Here is a 19,001-nt window from a genome sequence, read left to right on the forward strand (position 1 = left end):
AGGCCCTACCTTGCGTAGGTCCAAAAGGAAGTTACTGGGGGCACGGCCTGGCTTGCTTTGAAAGTCTGAAGAATACTTCCACACTACTGAGGAGTGCATGATCAGCGCATGACCATCCTTAAGATACACCCTCACGGGATTGGGGTGGGGGAGTTCCAGGTGCCTTTATAAGCTTTGTAACACCTGCAATAAAATGATCCAACTTTACTAGGCTCCCTGTTGCGTCTGAGTGTCCCCGGGTAATGGGGGAGGCGTGGGCTGGAGAATGGCGGCGTGCTTACTCATCCCCAATCCTCACCTCGCTGGGGGTCGCGGGTTCGAGTCCCCGGCAATAAAATAGGGTCAGTGAGATGGTTCAGTGGGTAAAGACCCTTACTGCAGTAAAGTCTGACAACCTGAGTTTGGTCCGCATGACCCACATGGTAAGAGAAAACCAACTCCACAAAATTGTCCTATGATTCCTACACATATGCCCATACACATACACAAATAAATAAGTACATAAATAAATAAATATTAACATATTTAGGCATAGCGATTTGTGAATTTTCTTCCCCAGGCATCAGAGCAGATCTTTGATCCCCTCCAAAAATGGGGGTAAACAGATGGCTTTTCTTATGGCAAAATTACAGGCTCTGATAAAGTTTACTTGGGTATTATTTCCTTTTTTAAGACCAGTTCAACATAAATAACATCACAGGAAGAGGGACAACTTTTGAATTGAGATTATTTTCATAGAACATCTAAGTATTAAATATTCTATTTCTTTAAACATTTTTCCTTGAAAAGTATTTAGTGAAGCTTGTTTTTAACTATTTTCTTTCTTTTTTTTTATTTTGATGGGTAGCAGGCTTCCCTTGTAAAGTGCTACAGTTTGGGCTGGCTCTGGCATGAGGGCACTGCCTTAAGGATCAGGGAAGGGACTCCCAGGGTGTAGACACTAGAGGGCCCATTGTGTCTCTGGAAGGAAAGGGCAAGGTACACCTGCCAGTGCCAGATTGTCTTATTTTCTAACAAAGGAAAATGGTTTAAATTATGCTGAGTGTCAAGTACTTTGAAACCCATAGGAGAATTTAGCTAAATTTACCCTGGGATAATAAGATTGCAATGTATAATTAATAAATGTTCATATTGTCTAATTTTTTTGTTTTTTAATTTGTAAATTTTTATATGCACGAGTGTATTGCCTGCATGTATGTAAGTACACCAGTGTCATGCAATTGCCCATGGAGGTCAGAGGAAGGCATTGGATTCCTCTGGAACTGGAGTTACAGATGGTTGTTAGCAGCCATGTGGGTACTGGGATTCGAACCCAGATCCTCTGAAAGAGCAGCCAGTACTCTCAACTGCTGAGCCATCTCTCCAGCCCCTTGTTTTTTGAGAAAGGGTCTTCCTGTAGCCCTAGCTGGCCTGGAACTTGCTATGTAGACCAGGGTGGTTCCATCTCACAGAGATCTGCCTGCCTCTACCTCCTGAGTGATACGATTAAAAGTGTGTGCCACCACACTAGGCCTGTTTTTAATTTTTAAGAAATGTTAATTGTTTCACATTTATTTAGTATGTCTGTGCATGCATGTGCCACAGCCTTCATGTGGAGATCAGAGGACAAAAATAATACACAGTATGTGAACACAACATTCATAGTTTCAGTTATGAGTGTCTTTCCATTCTTCTGCACATTTGGTACGTAACGATGGCATGTCTACTATGATCCAGGCACTAGCCTATCAATCTATAGAGATCCAAAAGAGACGAAAATTCCCCCTCTACTGGGAAGCAGACAGTAACAAGTATGCAATTTGAATATGTATGTGGTATGCTAGTAAAAAGTTACAAGGAGTCATGTAGAACAGGAACAAGAGATAGAAGGAATCAGAGCAGATTAGGTTGTCCTAGAGGTGCTTCACCAAGAAGGTGACATACGAGTAGAGAGACGTGAAGGAAATGAGAGAGTAAGCCAGGTAGGTATCTTCAGGAAGAGATTTCTATGTAAAGGAGTTCAGCACTGTTACAACCTGAGGTAGGATTGTGCCCGGATGTTTGTGAGGCAGTGAGGCAGCAGTGTGGGTATATGGAAGATGTGAGGGCAAGAGTGCTAGGATGAGGGCATGTAACTGTATGAAAGAAGGATTACCTGGCAACATGGGCAGTGAAGACCACTATAAGGACTACAGCTTCTCTGCAAAACAGGAACAACTGAAGAGTTATGAATAGAGGTATGACTTGAACAGACCTGCTTTAGAATGTAACTCTGCTTGTCATGGGTGGTAATCCTAGAGTGGAGTAGGTCTGAAAATATATCCAGTTAAGGAAGCTGTTGCAGAAGTCTTAACAAGATGTACTGCCTTGGGCCACAGGATAGTAAGGTGGAGCTTTAGAAGTAGTTGAATTTGGGGCATATTTTGACATTAGAACTAATGGAACTTTTTGATGAAATAGATGTGTAGGATATTGAGAGAACTTGAAGAATCTGGGGTAGCTCCAAGATGTCTGGGCCAGAGCAGCTGAAAAGATGAAGTTACGGGATTTGGGATGGGTGAAAGGTCAGTTGGATAAGAGTTTGAGTGGTCTATTAGACTTAGAAGCAAATGTCGAATGGACCAGTTCAGTCTGGAATTTGGGAGAGAAATCTGGTTTAGGTACATACATTTGATATTTTCCAGTTTTATGTATGATTTTTAAAAATCCCGAACATGAGTGAGAATACCAGTAGAATAAATAGAGAAAGTAGAAGACAAATCTGAACCTTTGCTATTCCAGCACTTAAAAGAATAAGGACAGGAGAAAGAGCCGCAAAGGAAAGTGTGTAAAAGAAACTGGGAAGAAAATAAGCAATCCTTAAATCAAGTGGAGAAATGGCTCAAGCCTGAAAATGATCAGCTGTCAATTCTGTCAAGCTAAGTAAGCTGACTGAAGATTGACCACTGGCTCAGTTTAACCTTTAGTTAAGAGAGAACAGGGGGCTGGAGAGATGGCTCAGTGACCAAGAACACTGGCTGCTGTTGCAGAGAACCCAGGTTCAGTTCCCAGCACCCACATGGCAGTTAACAAACCGTTTGTTACTCCAGTTCCAGGGGATGCAATGGCCTCTGCCAGCATTGGACAACATAGGTACACTTAACACAAATGCAGGCAAAACACTCATACATACAAAATATAAACAAATCGAAAATATTTAAGAGAACAGGAGCAGTTAGTACAGCCACATCTGTATACAGCAGAAGCACCTGTAAAGAAGAACAGTGGAACTGGGTGGAGAGCATAGCCCAGGATGAAGTGGAGTCAAGAGAGGACTGGTTTTAAGATGGGAGAAATGAACTGGGTATGTGAGGCCACACCAGGAAGATCATGAGTTCCAGACCAGCCTGGGCTGTATAGAGAGTTTGAGGCTAGGCTTGGCTACAGAGTGAGACTGTCAGGATGTGTGGAGGGAGGTAAGGGAGAGATTGTATGTTCTAATGCTGCATAAGTACAAGTGAAGAGTGAGTGAAAAGTAGCATTTAGCTTGTGCTTGTAGCCATCTTTTCTGTGTATGTTTCCCTAAGTAATGCATGCTGATACTTTGTGTTTTGAAAATATACATGAATGGTATATCCTTTGCAAGTTGATAGTATGTGTTATATATACTTGTTGGTGTGCACGTGTGCATATAGGTATGTGTGTGCATGCATGTAGAGGCCAGATGTTGATATTGGGTGTCTTCCTCCAATGGCTCTCCACGTTCTTGAGACAGAGTCTCTCACTGAACCCAGAGCTTGTCAGTTCAGCTAGGGTGGATGGCCATGAAATTCAGAAATCTGCCTGTCTCCACCCCCAGCTGCTGGGTTACAGACACCTGGCTTTTTACATTGAAACTGGGGATCTGAACTCAGGTTCTCATGCTTGTGCAGCAGGTGCCTACTGACTGAGCTGTCTTCCCAGTGGAAGCCCTGCAGGTTGATTTTTTAAAATTTGATTTATTTTTAAAGGTTATTACAAGTTAAGACATTTCATTTACCTTGGTGCCTGTGTAATGTTTTCATATGAGTTATCCAGTTCGTCTGTTTAGCTACTAAAGTACATTTACATTATTTCTGTTTTCTCTGTCACAGGGTTAGGTTGTTATCTCATGTTACTGATTTATTGGAGTATTTTAAATATTCAAGACACTCATCTTTCATAATCATAAATTGTGTAATTTTCTAAATCTTTCACTTGTCTTTAACTTCCTTAATGATTTTTGGTTATTATTAAATCTTGACATTTTAACATGTCAAATCTTTTATTTTGGGGTAAATATACTCTTTGAATCTTTAATTCTTAATATGGAAAGAACATCACAAGAATTACCATCTTCCCATAAAAATAAATAAATGAAAGAAGGGAAAAAAAGAAAAGAAATAGAAAAAAGTAATGGGGAGATATGGGAGGTATTGGAAGGGAGGGAGTGGGCATGGATTTGATTAAAACACCTCATATGCATGTATGAAATTCTCAATAAAGTTTTTGTAAAAGTTAAAAAAAATTAAAGATAACAAAAGACTAAAAAAAAAAAAAAGAATTACCATCTTAACTATGTTTAAGTGCACAGTCCAGTAGTGTTAGTGATATTTGTGGTGTTACGCAGAAATTTCTAGAATTCTTCCATCTTGCAAAACTGAAGCTCTGTATCTATAAACACAACTATTTTCCTCCACTTGCAGCCCCTTTTAATTTCTGTTTCTATTTTAGATGCTTTATGTAAATAGAAGTAAATAGCATTTATCTTTTGGTAATTGGCTTATTTCACTATGTATAGTAGTCTTCAAGGTTAATAACATGTTTTAGTATGTAAATAAACTTCCTTTTTAAAGGCTGAATAATATTCCATGATATTTATATACTATATTTTGTTTATTTGTTCACCCATTGATGGATATTTAGGTTGCTTATACCTCTTGGCTGCTGTAAATAATGATGCAGAGAACATTGGACTACTAATATCTTAAAATATTGCTTTCAGGTCTTTTGAATATATCCCCAGAAGCAGGATTTCTGTATCGTACCATAGATCTGTTTTTAATTTTGTCAGGAATTCCATACTGTTTTCCACAGCAGCTGTACCATTTTGCATTCCTTACCCCAACAATGTACAAGGATTTTAGACTCTCCACATCCTTGCCAACACTTGTTACTGTTACTTTTTCATAGTGGACATTCTAATGAGTGTAATGTGATATTTCATTATGATTTTCATTTTCATTTCTCTAGTGGGTGTTGAACACCTTTCTATATGATGCTAGCCATTTGTATATCAGCTTTCAGAAAAATGTGGCTTTACAACCCCTTTGCTTATTTTTAAATCTGTTGTTTTTAGGAGTTCTTTACTCTAGATATTAACTCCTGGTCATGTGTATAATTGGCAGATATTTCCTCTGGCTTTGTAGAGTTTTCTTTCTGTTTGTTTCCTTCAATTCACAGTTTCTAAGTTGATGTAATCCCTTTGTCTTAGTTTGCTTTCGTTGCCTGTTTTGGATGTGTATCTAAGAAGCCATTGGCCAAACCATTGTCGTGAAGCTCTCCTCCATATTTTCTTCTAGGAGTCTCATAGTTTTAAGTCTTACATTTAGAATATGAAGTCAAGTGGAAATCTTTTTATGCACACAATCCAATTCCTTTTAAAGTATTCATAGTCTGTCAGTCCTTTCCCTGCTAATCTAAATGTAGCTTTCGTCATAATCAGATTCCTGGGCATGCTCATGAGTCTATTTCTAGGCCCTTCATTGAGTAAGTCTGGACTCATCAAAGGTGAAGTCTTCTTCACTATTTTAGCCATTTTTTTATTGAATGTAAAATTAATTTGGAGAAAATTACAATCTTTGAATATTGTTTTTTTTAATCAGTGGATTTTCAACAAATATTGTAACTTTCTACTTACTGTTTTTTAGTCCTCTAAAAATATCATTTTTTCTGTTATGTTTTATGTATACATAATTAGATTTGTTTCTATTTACAAGCTTTGTTCCAGTTATATGTATTATCTTTCTAAAAATTAGAATAGTTACATTTTTTTGTTGAAACACAGAACATTGTTGAGTTTGTATATAACACTGCATAATCTTCACAAACATATAGATTCACTTTGGCGTTTTGTTTTGTTTTGTTTTGTTTTGTTTTGTTTTGAGACAGGGTCTCCCTGAAGCCCCAGCTGTCCTGAAACTCACTATGTAGACCAGGCTGGCCTCGAACTCACAAAGATCCACCTGCCTCTGCCTCCCAAGTGCTGGGATTAAAGGCGTGCGCCACCATGCCCGGCTCATTTTGTTTTTTTAATGTAGATAGTCATATTAAAAGAAAAAAAATTGAAATGGGAGATAGCTCAGTTAGTAAGTGCATCTTTAGTTACTAGTAGACTTTGTCACTTTTCCATGTTAGAGTATCTTTTAATTCCTAAAACAAGCTTTACTTTCCATGAATTTTTTTTTACTTACTGTTGTATTTTTTATACTAATATTTGTTAGGAATTTTATTGTTGAAATTGCTGAACAATTTTTTGTAACATTTTGTCAGATTTTATGGTCGAGGTTTATAGTATCATAGAACCTTTGTAATAGTTCCGTTCAGAGATACTGCTCTGAGTTTGGGTGAGTGCTTTTCTACAGTTAACAGGTCTATGTTTTTTGTTTCTGTTTTCTTTTTATGAAGACAAGCGCTTTTTTTTTTTTAGAAAAAAATGCACATGGGCATATTTAGACTTTAATTTTGAATCAGTGTTGGTAAGTTGCTGTCATTTTATATAAAACAACACGTTGTGTCTTAGTAGATTCTTTAACCACTGCTTTTGTTTTCTTCATAGAATTTCCTTATATTTTAATTTCCAATTTAACTTTCATAATTTTTTTTCCTTTCTTTCCTTTTCTTTTTTTGACATGGTCTCCCTAGTCCTAGCCCCACCTGGAACTCACTTGTAGACCAAGCTGGCCTTGATCTCACAGAGATCTGCCTGCCTCTGCCTCCCGAGGGCTGGGATTAAAGGCATATACCACCATACCCAGCCATAATGTTTCTTTTAAAATTACCAATATTAGTAGTTTGTAATCTGTCTTGATCATTTTGTTGTATCTTAGTCTCTGTAAGAAATGCTCTTGTCAGTCACCCAAGGTTTCTTCTTTGATAAATTCCTTTATTCCTTTTATTCTCTGTAATGTCCTCATGCTTTTTCTTAAAGTTTAGAATTGTATATCTAGCTCACTAATAATTAACCTTTTTGATGTGTGTACACATCTTTGTTTTTTCCACATACAGACTTTTGTACAATCAGTATCATAATCAGCAAACAAATCCAGTACCTTAACAGAGACCTCCCTTGTGTTATAGTTACATTCATTCTCCTCTTCTTCCCTACCACCTTTGACCCCTAAGAACCATTGCAGTATTATTACCCATAATACAGTTGCACCATTAAGAACACAATATAAACAGAATCATATAGTTAGTTAGGCTTTTGAGACTGGCTGTACAAACTCAGCATGCTGCCCTCAATATCCACTTAAGTCTTAAGGACTAACAGTTATTGCTTCTTATAAATAAGTCATATCTCATGGTATGGATAAACCATAGTTTAACCATCTATCTATTGAGAATTTATTTTTAGTTTGTGACTATTATATATAAAGCCTCTGTAAACATTCCTGTATCTGCCTTTGTGGATATAGTCTTCATATCTTTGCTGGCTAGTTTTGTCAATTTGACACAAACTAGAGACACCTGAGAAGAAGGAATCTCAATTGAGGAATTTCCTCCATCAGATTGGCCTGTGCGCATATCTGTGGTGCAATTTCTTTTCTTTTCTTTTCTTTTTGTGTGGGGGTCTTCATTTTCTTTTAAGTTTTATGAATGAAGAAAGGTATTTTTTGATGAAATTTAAATCCCCTTCCCTATTACACACTGCCTACCACACCCTTCCCAATTTCAATTTCATGTACTCTAATTATATATATTAGAGTCAAATATATATATTTCCACTGGAGCCTGGTCAACCTATCAAGAGTCTCAACTTTAAACAAGACTCTCCCTCCCAAAAGCCATCCATTGCCAATAGTTTCTAGGGTTGGACTCTCCTACTCACCTTCCTGTATCAATGCTGGGACTTTGGCTTGAGCTTACCTAGGACTTGTGCATGCTGTCACTATTGCTGTAAGTTCATATGAGTCCAGCTGTCTGGAAAACTCTGTTTCCTTGTTGTCATCCACCACCTCTGGCTATTAAAATCTTTCCACCCCCTCTTCCACAATGATCCATGACCCTTGAGAGGCAGAAGTTTGATATAAGTGTCCTATTTAGGCATAAGCACTCTGCAGCCTCTTATTCTCTGCACATTGACCAGTCATGGGTCTCTTTGTTAATCACCATCTGCTGCATAAGGAAGTTTCTCTGGTGAGAGTTGAGAGATACATTAATCTGTGGGTATGAAAATAAGTCCTTAGGAGTCAGTTTAATACTTTTATCTATTTAGCAGAATAACAGTATTAGGCTCTCCCATGTGGCCTGTGACCTGTCTAGCCACATGTTCTTAGGGCTGATATCAGTGTCAGGCATGGGCTCCGTTTTCTGAAACGGACATTAAATCCGATTAGAAAGTGATTAGGTTAACTCTTATAATATTCATGCCACTATTACATCAGTGGGAATATGTTGCTCTTGTACCTTGTAGGATTCATAGCTGGGAATAATAGAGTAGGAAGGGTTAAATGGGATAAGGAATGGGAGAGCAGGGCAGAAGAGGGACTATGAGGAGGGATCACTAACACTAAAGGAAAAAACCATATGCAAACCTACCACTAAAGAATCTTCTTAAAGTAAATATATACATACACCTTAAAAACAGATTAAAAGGAGTTACCTTATAATTGGGGGGCATTGCCCCTTCTAGACATCATAGGCCAGCAAAATAAAAGCCCAATACCAGAAATGGACTCCCTGTTTTGAAGCAGTTCCATGGACCCTCAAACAATACTGGACATTCCCCATGCTCTCAGTTACCTACCAGAACCTGATGGTAAGATCTATTGCTGAAAACACTGCATGCTTGAGCTGTAGAACAAACAAGGAGAAATCGGACTGGTACTGACTTCAAAGCTTCATCTTTGCTGACTAGCTTTTGTAGAGCTGGAAGGTGCTGTGCATGCTACTGGAACAATCTTTTAAACAGTAACTAAGAATTTCTGAGAACAACTTTTGGCTGTATCCTTCAAGTTCTGATTTATATTATTTTTACTGTTTTAATATTATTGGAGTTGGTTCTCTCCTTCTACCATGTAGGTTCTGTGGCTCAACCTCAGGTTGTCAGGCTTGGTGGCAAGTACCTTACCCACTGAACTATTTCATTGGCCCTAATTTGAAATTTTTATCAAATTAAAATTTAATTTAAATTTCCTCACCCTGGGAAGGAAATAAGTATATTTTCTTTTATAATATTTTATTTATGACCAGGTGTGGTGGTGCATGCCTTTAGTCCCAGCACTCAAGAGGCAGAAGTAGGTGGATCTTTGTGAGTTCAAGGACAGCCTGCACTACATAGTCAGGTCAGCTGGGACTACAGGGGAGACCCTTTCTCAAAAAGACACAAAAAAAATTTATTTTTTTATTTTGTTTTTATTGAATTTTTGTGTATTTTATTTCAGAAGAGGGTGTGGAAAGATTGTAAGAGCCAGGGAGGAGGTGCATGAGGGGATAGAAGGATTGTAAGAACCAGGGAGGAGGAGTATGACCATACAGAAACATAGTTCTACAGGCACCTGGGACCCTTCTCAGATGAATCTACAGCAATGGTGTCAGCATACACAAGTCCCATGCAAACTCAAGCAGACAAAAACCCAGCACAGAACTGAGGAAATGGACAGCAGACCCCAATCTTAGCTGAAGAAATTTTGGCAACTGATTACTGCTAAGTGAGGAAGAACTGATCTTCCTAAAGCAAGGGACTCTAGAGAATCTGAGTAGAGAGGAACATCTGGGAACACTAACTTGACAGAATAGGCCTTAACACAAATGACAGAATGTATATTTTCAAAATATATGAATCAAAGCTGCTGGTAAGTGGAAATGAAAGCTTATTAGATTTGCCTACAAGACTAGTTTTTGAAATTAAAATGTAGAGAAGCAATGCCCCTAAGCTTGTCACAGTCTTCTCATAAGGCTGTTTGGAAAAAATTTTTCCCAATATACCAAGACTTGATTTAGCATATAATATTTTAGAGATGTCTTAAAGGCATCTTTTAAGATACATTAAAACAACAACAACAACAACAAAGATAATATCAAATGATAAATTCTATGATTCATTAATTTTTGTGTTTCTATAGGTTGGCTATGTAGTGTTTTTGGTTCCTGTCTAGAAAGGGCTATAGTGTAATAAATAATATGTTAGTGTGAAAACATATTTGTTTTATGAGGTTTTTAATTAATTTTTGAAGTAGTTTTAAATTTTTAATTATTTTATGTGTATGAGTGTTTTGCCTGCAAGTATGTAAGTGCACCACATGCATGCAGTGCCCTTGGAGGCCAGAAGAGGATGTTAGATCCACTGGAACTGGAGTTACAGTTACTAACCATGTGTGTTCTGGGAACTGAACCAGGGTCCTCTGCAAGAGCAGCCAAGAGCCATCTCTTCAGCCCCCAATTTTTGAAGTATTTTTAATAAGCTAATGAATAGATGAATACTTCGTGATGCACATTTTTTTCCTAAGTATTTCTGATAGAACATTTAAAAAATGTTCTAAGTATGGGGCTGGAGAGATAGCTCACCAGTTAAGAGCACTGGCTGCTCTTGCAGAGGACCTGGGTTCAATTCCCAGCACTCACATGGCAACGAACAACTGTCTGTAACTCTAGTTCCAGGGGATCTGACACCCTCTTCTGACCCCCATGGGTACTGCAAGACACAGGTGTACCTACCTACATGCATTATACTCACACACATAAAATTAAAATAATAGATTTTAAAAATGTTCTAAGTACACAAACTTACATTGAATAAACTTTATTTAGCTCTGATCTTTTTGGTAGTTGGCTCTGTCTGCATTAGTATTTGGTCCTGAAATGATGAAGCAAAGAAATAATGACATGTGGCATGTAATATGTGGTTTATGTGAGCTATTCAAAAACTGTATTTCTGCCAGCTAGCAGAAAAGTTTCTATAGTTCCAATACTTGAATTGTTTCTCTTTGTTCCTAGGGGAAATAGTAATCTTTCATCTACATAGAATGTAAAAGGAAATAAATGAATCATAAGTTATATTAGAGATATATGTATATATACATGTATACATATACATATATATATATATGTTTAACCTTGAACCAGTAAAACAGGGGGCTTCTACTTTGCAGTAATATTTTCACATTCAAAAATTGGTAAATAAAGAAGAATGTTTATTTTTCTTGAAGCCTTGCTGATCAAAGAAAAATAAAGGATTAACTAGAAAACTTTCACTAAGTAGTGTTGTAAAAATAGCTTTATGAAATATTTGAATGACACTAAAATGCTCTTAAGCTTTAGATACAGTTATATGAATGTATATTATGTATAAAAGAAAAAATTTTCCTTATTCAGTGTATATTAATTTCAGCTTTCTCTTTTATTACATTGGGATGAGTGTTGATCATTTAAAATTTTTAAGTTTTAAAACTAACTTTGAGGCTGATATATTAAATTAACCTTTTTAAATTTTTAGAAGTTTTATTTAAGCTGAGAATGGTGGCACACACCTTTAATCCCAGCACTTGGGAGGCAGAGGCAAGGCGGATCTCTGTGAGTTCAAGGCCAACCTGGTCTGCATAGCAAGTTCTAGTCCAGCTGAGGCTACGGGTAGACCCTGTCTCAAAAAGTCTAAAAATAAGTTTTACTTAAAAATTTAGCAGCTGTCTTTTAGGCCATTTTTTTTCCAGATAAAATTTTGTTCATCACTTAAATATACCATTAGCAGTGGTCAACCTGTACAAAATGATGAAGGTTTTTTTTTTTTTTTCATTCTGTTTTCATATTTGGGTTCCCTTTTCCTCCTCCTTAGCATTTGGTCTTCCTCCTTCAAGTTTCCCCATTTTGCCTGTCTGGAAATAAAGTCACTCATTTACTGGAGTGTTAACCCTGATGGGGCTGTATCCATTTTGTACAAAGAGTGATTAAAGAAATCAGTAACTGAAATATGCATACACCAAAAACAAAAAACAAGGAAGCACTAATAAATGGATTAATGGGTGGGTGAGTGGGTGGGTGATAGTGGTATTATGGGCATGAGAAATCTGTCTGAGAAGGTGTTTGCCTGGCACTCACTGTGCAGATGATGGTCTTTGTCTTTCCTGATGAAGAGAGTCTATTGGGCAGATTCTACCACTGCTACTGCTGCTGTATTGCAGCCACTGACATGCCTTACTTGTCATGCTAGCTTGAAATCAAATCCCTTTTTTGTTTGTTTGTTCAAGACTGAAAGAGCATTTTCCTTTTGTGGGACTATTGAATACATGGCACCAGATATTGTCAGAGGGGGAGATTCAGGACATGACAAGGTATGTTTTACTTTTGATATTTATGTATTTCCATAAAATGTGCAGTAAGAATAAATCCCAGTTAATAACTTCAGGAACAGACTTTTTAACAGAGCCCTCTTTCTGGTGTTATCTTACCTTCAATTATTTTTTGCCTTTGCTTTGTATACTTGACATTATGAGTGCCAACATTTTAGAGGAAAAAGAATAGAAGAAAACTTAAGGCATTGTAGATTTTCCTCTTTAAAGGTTTCATTGGTGAGAAATTTTTTTATAGAGTAAAACTCATGTTAAAGTTGAGACCTTGAAATTATTCTTCAAATAATTGAATTTTTTTCCTTTAGAATTGTCCATAGCTTAAACAAAGCACCAACCATGACTCCATTAAAAAAAAAATCATTCCTTTTCTGTTGTATGGCACACAGTTAAACCAAATAAAATACAGAGGTGCTACTAAATACATAGACTGTGTACATGGCTCCTCTCTGTGTTGCAGTGAAGGATTTTGGACAGAAGTCTATTGGCATGGTTAAGTTCTGCAGGAGACATACAGAAATGTGTACATGGCTGTGTTTGCGACTGTTGGTTAATAAATCCTTCTAACAGGATGTTGAGATTCCACTGCAAAGGAGAACCACTCATATTTTCTTATTCCCAATTTCTCCTTTAACTTTACAGAGATATTGGTGACTTTGTTGATTATTCTCCAACATAAATAACACTTTTCACAACCTTAGAAGCAGGAAAAATATATAGGCTGCTTTCCTAACTCTCCAAAGGGCTCAGGTTGTTTGTTTTTTGCCACTTCCCTGTGTATGTGGCAAATGATCATTAAAAAAGCTTTAAACTCTAAGTAATTATAAAATCTAGGTAATTTTTTCCAGGCTATATGAAAGTGTAATGCTTTCCTAACACTTTGACTGTATTAATAACTTTCGCCAAATAAGAAATTCTGGCTAGTTTTGCTTCTCCTTCATTCCTTCAAAATGCCACACATATAATCCCAGTATCTCTGGGGAATCCTGGCAGTGGTTATTGGCCCCTGACTGGGAATCTGATTGCTGTTTTTTTGTTTTGTTTTGAGATACAGTCTTCCTGTAACCCCAGCAGGCCTGGAAGTTGCTATGTAGCTCAGGCTGGCCTTGAATCTTACAGAGTTCCCCCTGCATCTGCCTCCCGAGTGCTGGGATGCTGGAATTAAAGGTGGCCACCACCCCTGATTGCAGGTTTTTATTAGCCAAAGAGCATGGTTTCATTCCTAACAGCAGAACATTCTGAGGGCTCCAACTCAAATCCTCATGGAACTGCTTGTATGAATTCAAGAACTGAAATGGTTTAGCTTGCTTCATGGTATTATTTAAAGCTATTGGGGCTGGAGAGATGGCTCAGTGGTTAAGAACACTGGCTGCTCTTGCAAAAGACCCAGGTTCCGTTTCCAGTACCCACATAGCAACTAACAACCTCTGTAATTCCAGTTCCAGGGGATCTGTTGCCCCCTTCTGGCCTCCACAGGCATTGCATGACATGGGTGCACTTACATACAAGCAGCAAAACACTCATACACATAAAATAAAAAGTAAATAAATAATTGATTTTTTAAAGCTATTGAGCAATTTATTAGAAATTTATAAATGTTAAAACTTGAAAATTATCTACTAAGACCTGATGTAGCCAATTTTCAGATAAGAAAACCTTATATCCTAGAATTTCTGCCTAAGATCCATAATATAATCAATAAATATTCTTGAGTATTTATTATTCAGATAATTGTATTTATAAATGCTTTTCCAGTTTATAGTACATTCATTTCCTATTATTTTATATCTTCCCATCAATGAAAATGCTTAGGCAGAAATTGATTTAAGGTGTTACGGAGAAAAATAATACCCTAGTAATGAGATTTTTAAATTTTTGCCTTTGATTTTAAGGAACTTCATCAGGTTTTTTGGAGTAAAATATTAATAAAAATACTGATTGAGTTACTTTTTCCCAAATAAGTCCAGAGATTCCACCTACCTTAAGTTTTCTTAAATCGAAGTCAAGTTAAATGGTTTTAAATTAAGCATGGTAAAACTGTAACTGATGGGGCTGGAGAGATGGCTCAGTGGTTAAGGAGCACTGGCTGCTCTTGCAGATGATCTGGGTTCCATTCCCAGCACCCACATGATGGCCCACCACTGTCTATAACTCCAGTTCCATGGCATCTGATGCCCTCTTCTGGCCTCCATAGGCATTGCATGACACAGGTGCACTTGCTTACATGCAGGCAAAACACTCATAAAATTTAAAAATTTATAAATTTGAAAAAATTTAAAAAACAAACCCATAACTTACTTGGAAATAGAACACTTTCTGCTCTGAAAATATCTAGATACTTGTTCTCTGTCTTTCTTATGTGCTATTTTAATACTCCTTGCACAGAAAGGTATGAAAAAATGTTTTGGATAAAATCTTTTTTAAATACGTAGTCTTATTTTGTTCCTTTTTACTTAAAAATATATTTTCGTTGCTAATTCTACAAACTGAAATTGTTGTTTTATAGGCAGTTGACTGGTGGAGCTTAGGTGTTCTAATGTATGAGTTACTAACCGGAGCATCTCCTTTCACTGTTGATGGAGAAAAAAATTCCCAAGCTGAGATATCTAGGTAAGACTTCAACAAATACCACAGAGTTACCTCTTTTAGGCTTTCATAAAATTATTCTGTTCTGCTCTTATAGCAAATATCTCAGTTGTGGTGTTTTTTATTTATGATCATTTGATTAAGATCTTTCTGTTCCACTACATTATATGTTCTGTGAGAGCAAGGGGCATGTCTGGCTTTGATCTTCAGTACTTACTGTGTGGTGTTCAGTAAATAATGGACAAAAACATGTGAAACAGCAGGTTTGAGAGCACTGGACATATGGCAATGGAGGGCAGGGGTCTCTGAGGTACAGAAAATAAACAAGATATGCCCTAAGGTTGCCCTATCCCAGCTGCTTACACTGAATTCCCAAGAGGCAGCATGGGGAGGGACAGCCCATGTGAAGTTGAGGAAACAGAACTGATGGTCCAGGGAGGCCTGGAGAGTCAGAGGGTCAAGAACACAGATGGGAATCCAGATATCTACAGAGGTGTTTTCCTATGGAAAACATAAGTGAGGAAACGATTTAGTATAGTTATTCTCCTCCAATTGATTTAAAGATTGAATACAATTGCAATTCCCACCAGCCTTTCCCTCCCTCCCTCCTTCCCTCCTTCCCCTCCTTCGAAAATAAAAATTGACAGTCTCATTCTAAACCTCATGTGCAAATTCAGAAGCCCTATGCAGGCAGATCACTTTTGAAGAAAGAGAACAAAGTTAATTTCAAGACTTTTCATAAGTAATTATACACTTTGGTTTTGGTGTCAACATAGACAGATGAATGCTGGGAGTGATGGTGCATGCCTGTAATCCCAGCACTGGTATGACAGAGACAGGAGCATCACTGCAGGTTCAAGGCTAGCCTGGTCAACATAGTTCCAGAGCAGCCACAAATACATGAGGTTGTCTCAAAAAATAAATAAATAAAAATGGAAGGAAGGAAAAAAGGGAGAGGGAAAGGGGAAAGAAGATAAATGAAACAGAACAGTGTTCAGAAATAGAACTATACATGTACATGCAATGGATTTTTGACAGATTCAAAGTCATCTGTCACCTCAGTGAGGAAAAAGTCTTTTCAGTAAATGGTGTTAAGTGATTGATTGTCCAGGTTGGACAAAAATGAACTTCAGTAAATGCTTCATACTAATATAGAAAAAATTTACTCAAAGTAGATACTAGACCTAAAGGTGAGAGCTACAACTATAAAACTTACTGAAGAAAACACTTTTTAAAAATCTCTGTGGGACCTGGGAGATGGTTCAGCGAGTAAAGGTGCTTGCCATGCAAGCCCGATAATCTGAGTTCCATCCCCAGAGCCCACATAAAGGTAGAAAGAGAGAGCTCTAAAAAGTTATTCTCTGAGCCGGGCATGGTTGGTGCATGCCTGTAGTCCCAGCACTTGGGAGGCAGAGGCAGGCGGATCTCTGTGAGTTCAAGGCCAGCCTGGTCTACATAGTGAGTTCCAAGCCAGCTGGGGCTGCAGGGAGACCCTGTCTCAAAAAGACAAAAAAAAAAAAGTTGTTCTCTGACCTCCATATGTATAGCGTGGAGCATCCCCCACCACACACACACACATGCGTGCACACACACACACATCATTATTTATAAAGTAGCCTACATCAAAATTAAATACTCTGTTCTTCAAAACTGTTACAAAAATGGAAAGACAAGCCACTGACTGGGATAAAATTTTAAATCATATATCTAATAAAGGACTGGTATCTGAAATATATAAAGAACTCTAAAAACCTAAGGAAACATCCAACTTTATTGTAAAATAGGCAAAAGCTTTGAACAGACATTTCACCAAAGGTGATCAGTGGGTGACAAGTAAGCACATGAGGACATGAGCAGTGTTGTTAGTCTTTAGGGAAATGATCCATAGTCAAATACTACTATATACTTACTCAGCTGGTTATGAAAAAGAAACCAGCCATACTAGCCACTGGTAAGGAACTCTGATTTCCATATACTGCAAGGGAGAATGTGAATAGGGAGAGTATAATAGTAAAGAATATAAATGTTACAAGTTTAGAAAACAGGCTGTTCTAGTTTGCTTTCAATTGTGGTGACAAAACACTCTGACCAATACCAATTTGGGGAGGGAAGGTTTTTTTGTCTCACGTCTCCTGGGTCACAGTTCATCCCAGAGGGAGCCCAAGATAGGAACTCAGGGCAGGAACCTGGAGGCAGGAGCTGAAGCACATGCCATGGAGAAACACTGCTCACTGGCTTGCTCCCTTGGCCCATGCTCAGCCTGCTTTCTTATACAATACTGAACAACCTGCCCAGAGGTGGCATCACCCACAGTTGTCTGGACCCTCCCATGCTACTCAAAAATCAAGAAAATATCCCACAGACATTGTCCCAGCCAGTCCAATGAAGGCAATTCCCCAATGGAGGCTCCCTCTGCCCAGGTGTATCAAGTTGCCATCTAAAGCTATCTAGCACATAGGCAGTTTTCTAAAAAGTGGAACATTACCTGCTCTATGATCCATCCATTCCAAACCCTAGGTATTTACCAAGTTAAATGAAACATGCCCTTAGAAAAAACTTGTACAGCAAAAACTTGTACAGCAAATATTTATTTAAAATTTACTTTAGGGGCTGGAGAGATGGCTCAAAGGTTAAGAGCACTGCCTGTTCTTGCAGAGAACCCGGGGTCAATTCCCAGCATCTGCATGATGGCTAACAACCATCCTGACTCCATTCCAGGGGATCTGACGCCCTCTTCTGACCACCTTAGGCATTGCACGACATGGGTGCACTTACAGACATGCAGGCAATACACTCATGCACAATCTTTTTTTAATTTACTAGATAGCTGGAGAGATGGCTCAGCAGTTAAGAACACTAACTGTTCTTGCAGAAGACCTGGGTTCAAATCCCAGGACCCACATGGCATCTATGAACTGTCCGTAACTGCAGTCCCAGGGGATCCGACAGCCTCGTCTGTCCTCCAGAGGCATTGAAGGACACGGGTGCGCTTACCTACATGCAGGCAATACATACATATACATAAAATAAAAATAATAAAAAATTTAAAAAAAAAAGAAACCAGGTTGAGCACAGGCCAGAGGAACAAGCCAGTAAGCAGCATTCCTCCATGGCCTGTGCTTCAGCTCCTGCCTCTAGGTTCCGGTCTTTTTGAGACAGCCCCAGCTGTCCTAGAACTCACTATGTAGACCAGGCTAGCCTTGAACTCACAGAGATCCGCCTGCCTCTGCCTCCCTAGTGCTGGGATTAAAGGCGTGCGCCACCACGCCCGGCAAAATTTCTTTAAAAAAAAAAAAATTTACTTTAAAATTTTTTCCAGTTTTCACTCAATTGGAAATAACCAGATATCTGTCAGCAAGTAAGTGGTTAAACAAATTGTGGTTTATTCATACAAATAGAAAGCTACTTAGCAATAAAAATATTCGTTCAGTGTATTAATTACCCCTAGAAGTTGGATGAATCTCGAAATAATTGTGCCAAATGAAAGAAGTCAGACAATATAGAGTACTTATCATATGATTCCAATTCTGGAAAACGACAACTCATTTATAATAATAGGAACAGAATAGTGGTTAGCACAGGATTGGGATGGTAGGAGAGAAGGAAAAAAGTCACACAGGAACATGGAACAACTTCGGAAGTGATGAGTTTCTTCATTATCTTGATGGTTGTGCTTTCATAGTTATATACACAAGACAAGCCTTATCAAACTGTACACTTTTCTAAATATGATTTTTAAATTTTAATTTTAAATGGATTTTTTAATAAGTTGCAAAATTCCTCATGACACCTATAATCCCAGCTTTTCATGAGGCTAAGTCAGAGGGCTGTGAGTTTCAAGCTAGCCTAGGCAGCTTATGATATCCTGTCTAAAAA

General features: G+C 37.9%; 1 protein-coding gene across 3 annotated transcripts in view; it reads left to right on the forward strand.

The window, feature by feature from the left end:
• Nucleotides 1-19,001, forward strand: part of Rps6ka5 (ribosomal protein S6 kinase A5) — a 217,371-nt gene that overhangs the window by 151,384 nt on the left and 46,986 nt on the right. For 2 of the 3 annotated variants that reach the window (XM_008821741.3, XM_029557966.1), the window contains 2 exons: nucleotides 12,441-12,524; nucleotides 15,046-15,149. The exons of the other annotated variant lie outside the window; for it this stretch is intronic. In XM_008821741.3, coding sequence (XP_008819963.1) covers nucleotides 12,441-12,524; nucleotides 15,046-15,149 — 188 coding nt within the window. The remainder of the gene's footprint in view (nucleotides 1-12,440; nucleotides 12,525-15,045; nucleotides 15,150-19,001) is intronic. 3 annotated transcript variants of the gene reach the window in all.

Source organism: Nannospalax galili, unplaced genomic scaffold (assembly GCF_000622305.1).
Source record: "Nannospalax galili isolate Female #2095 unplaced genomic scaffold, S.galili_v1.0 scaffold107, whole genome shotgun sequence".
Lineage (NCBI taxonomy): Eukaryota > Metazoa > Chordata > Mammalia > Rodentia > Spalacidae > Nannospalax > Nannospalax galili.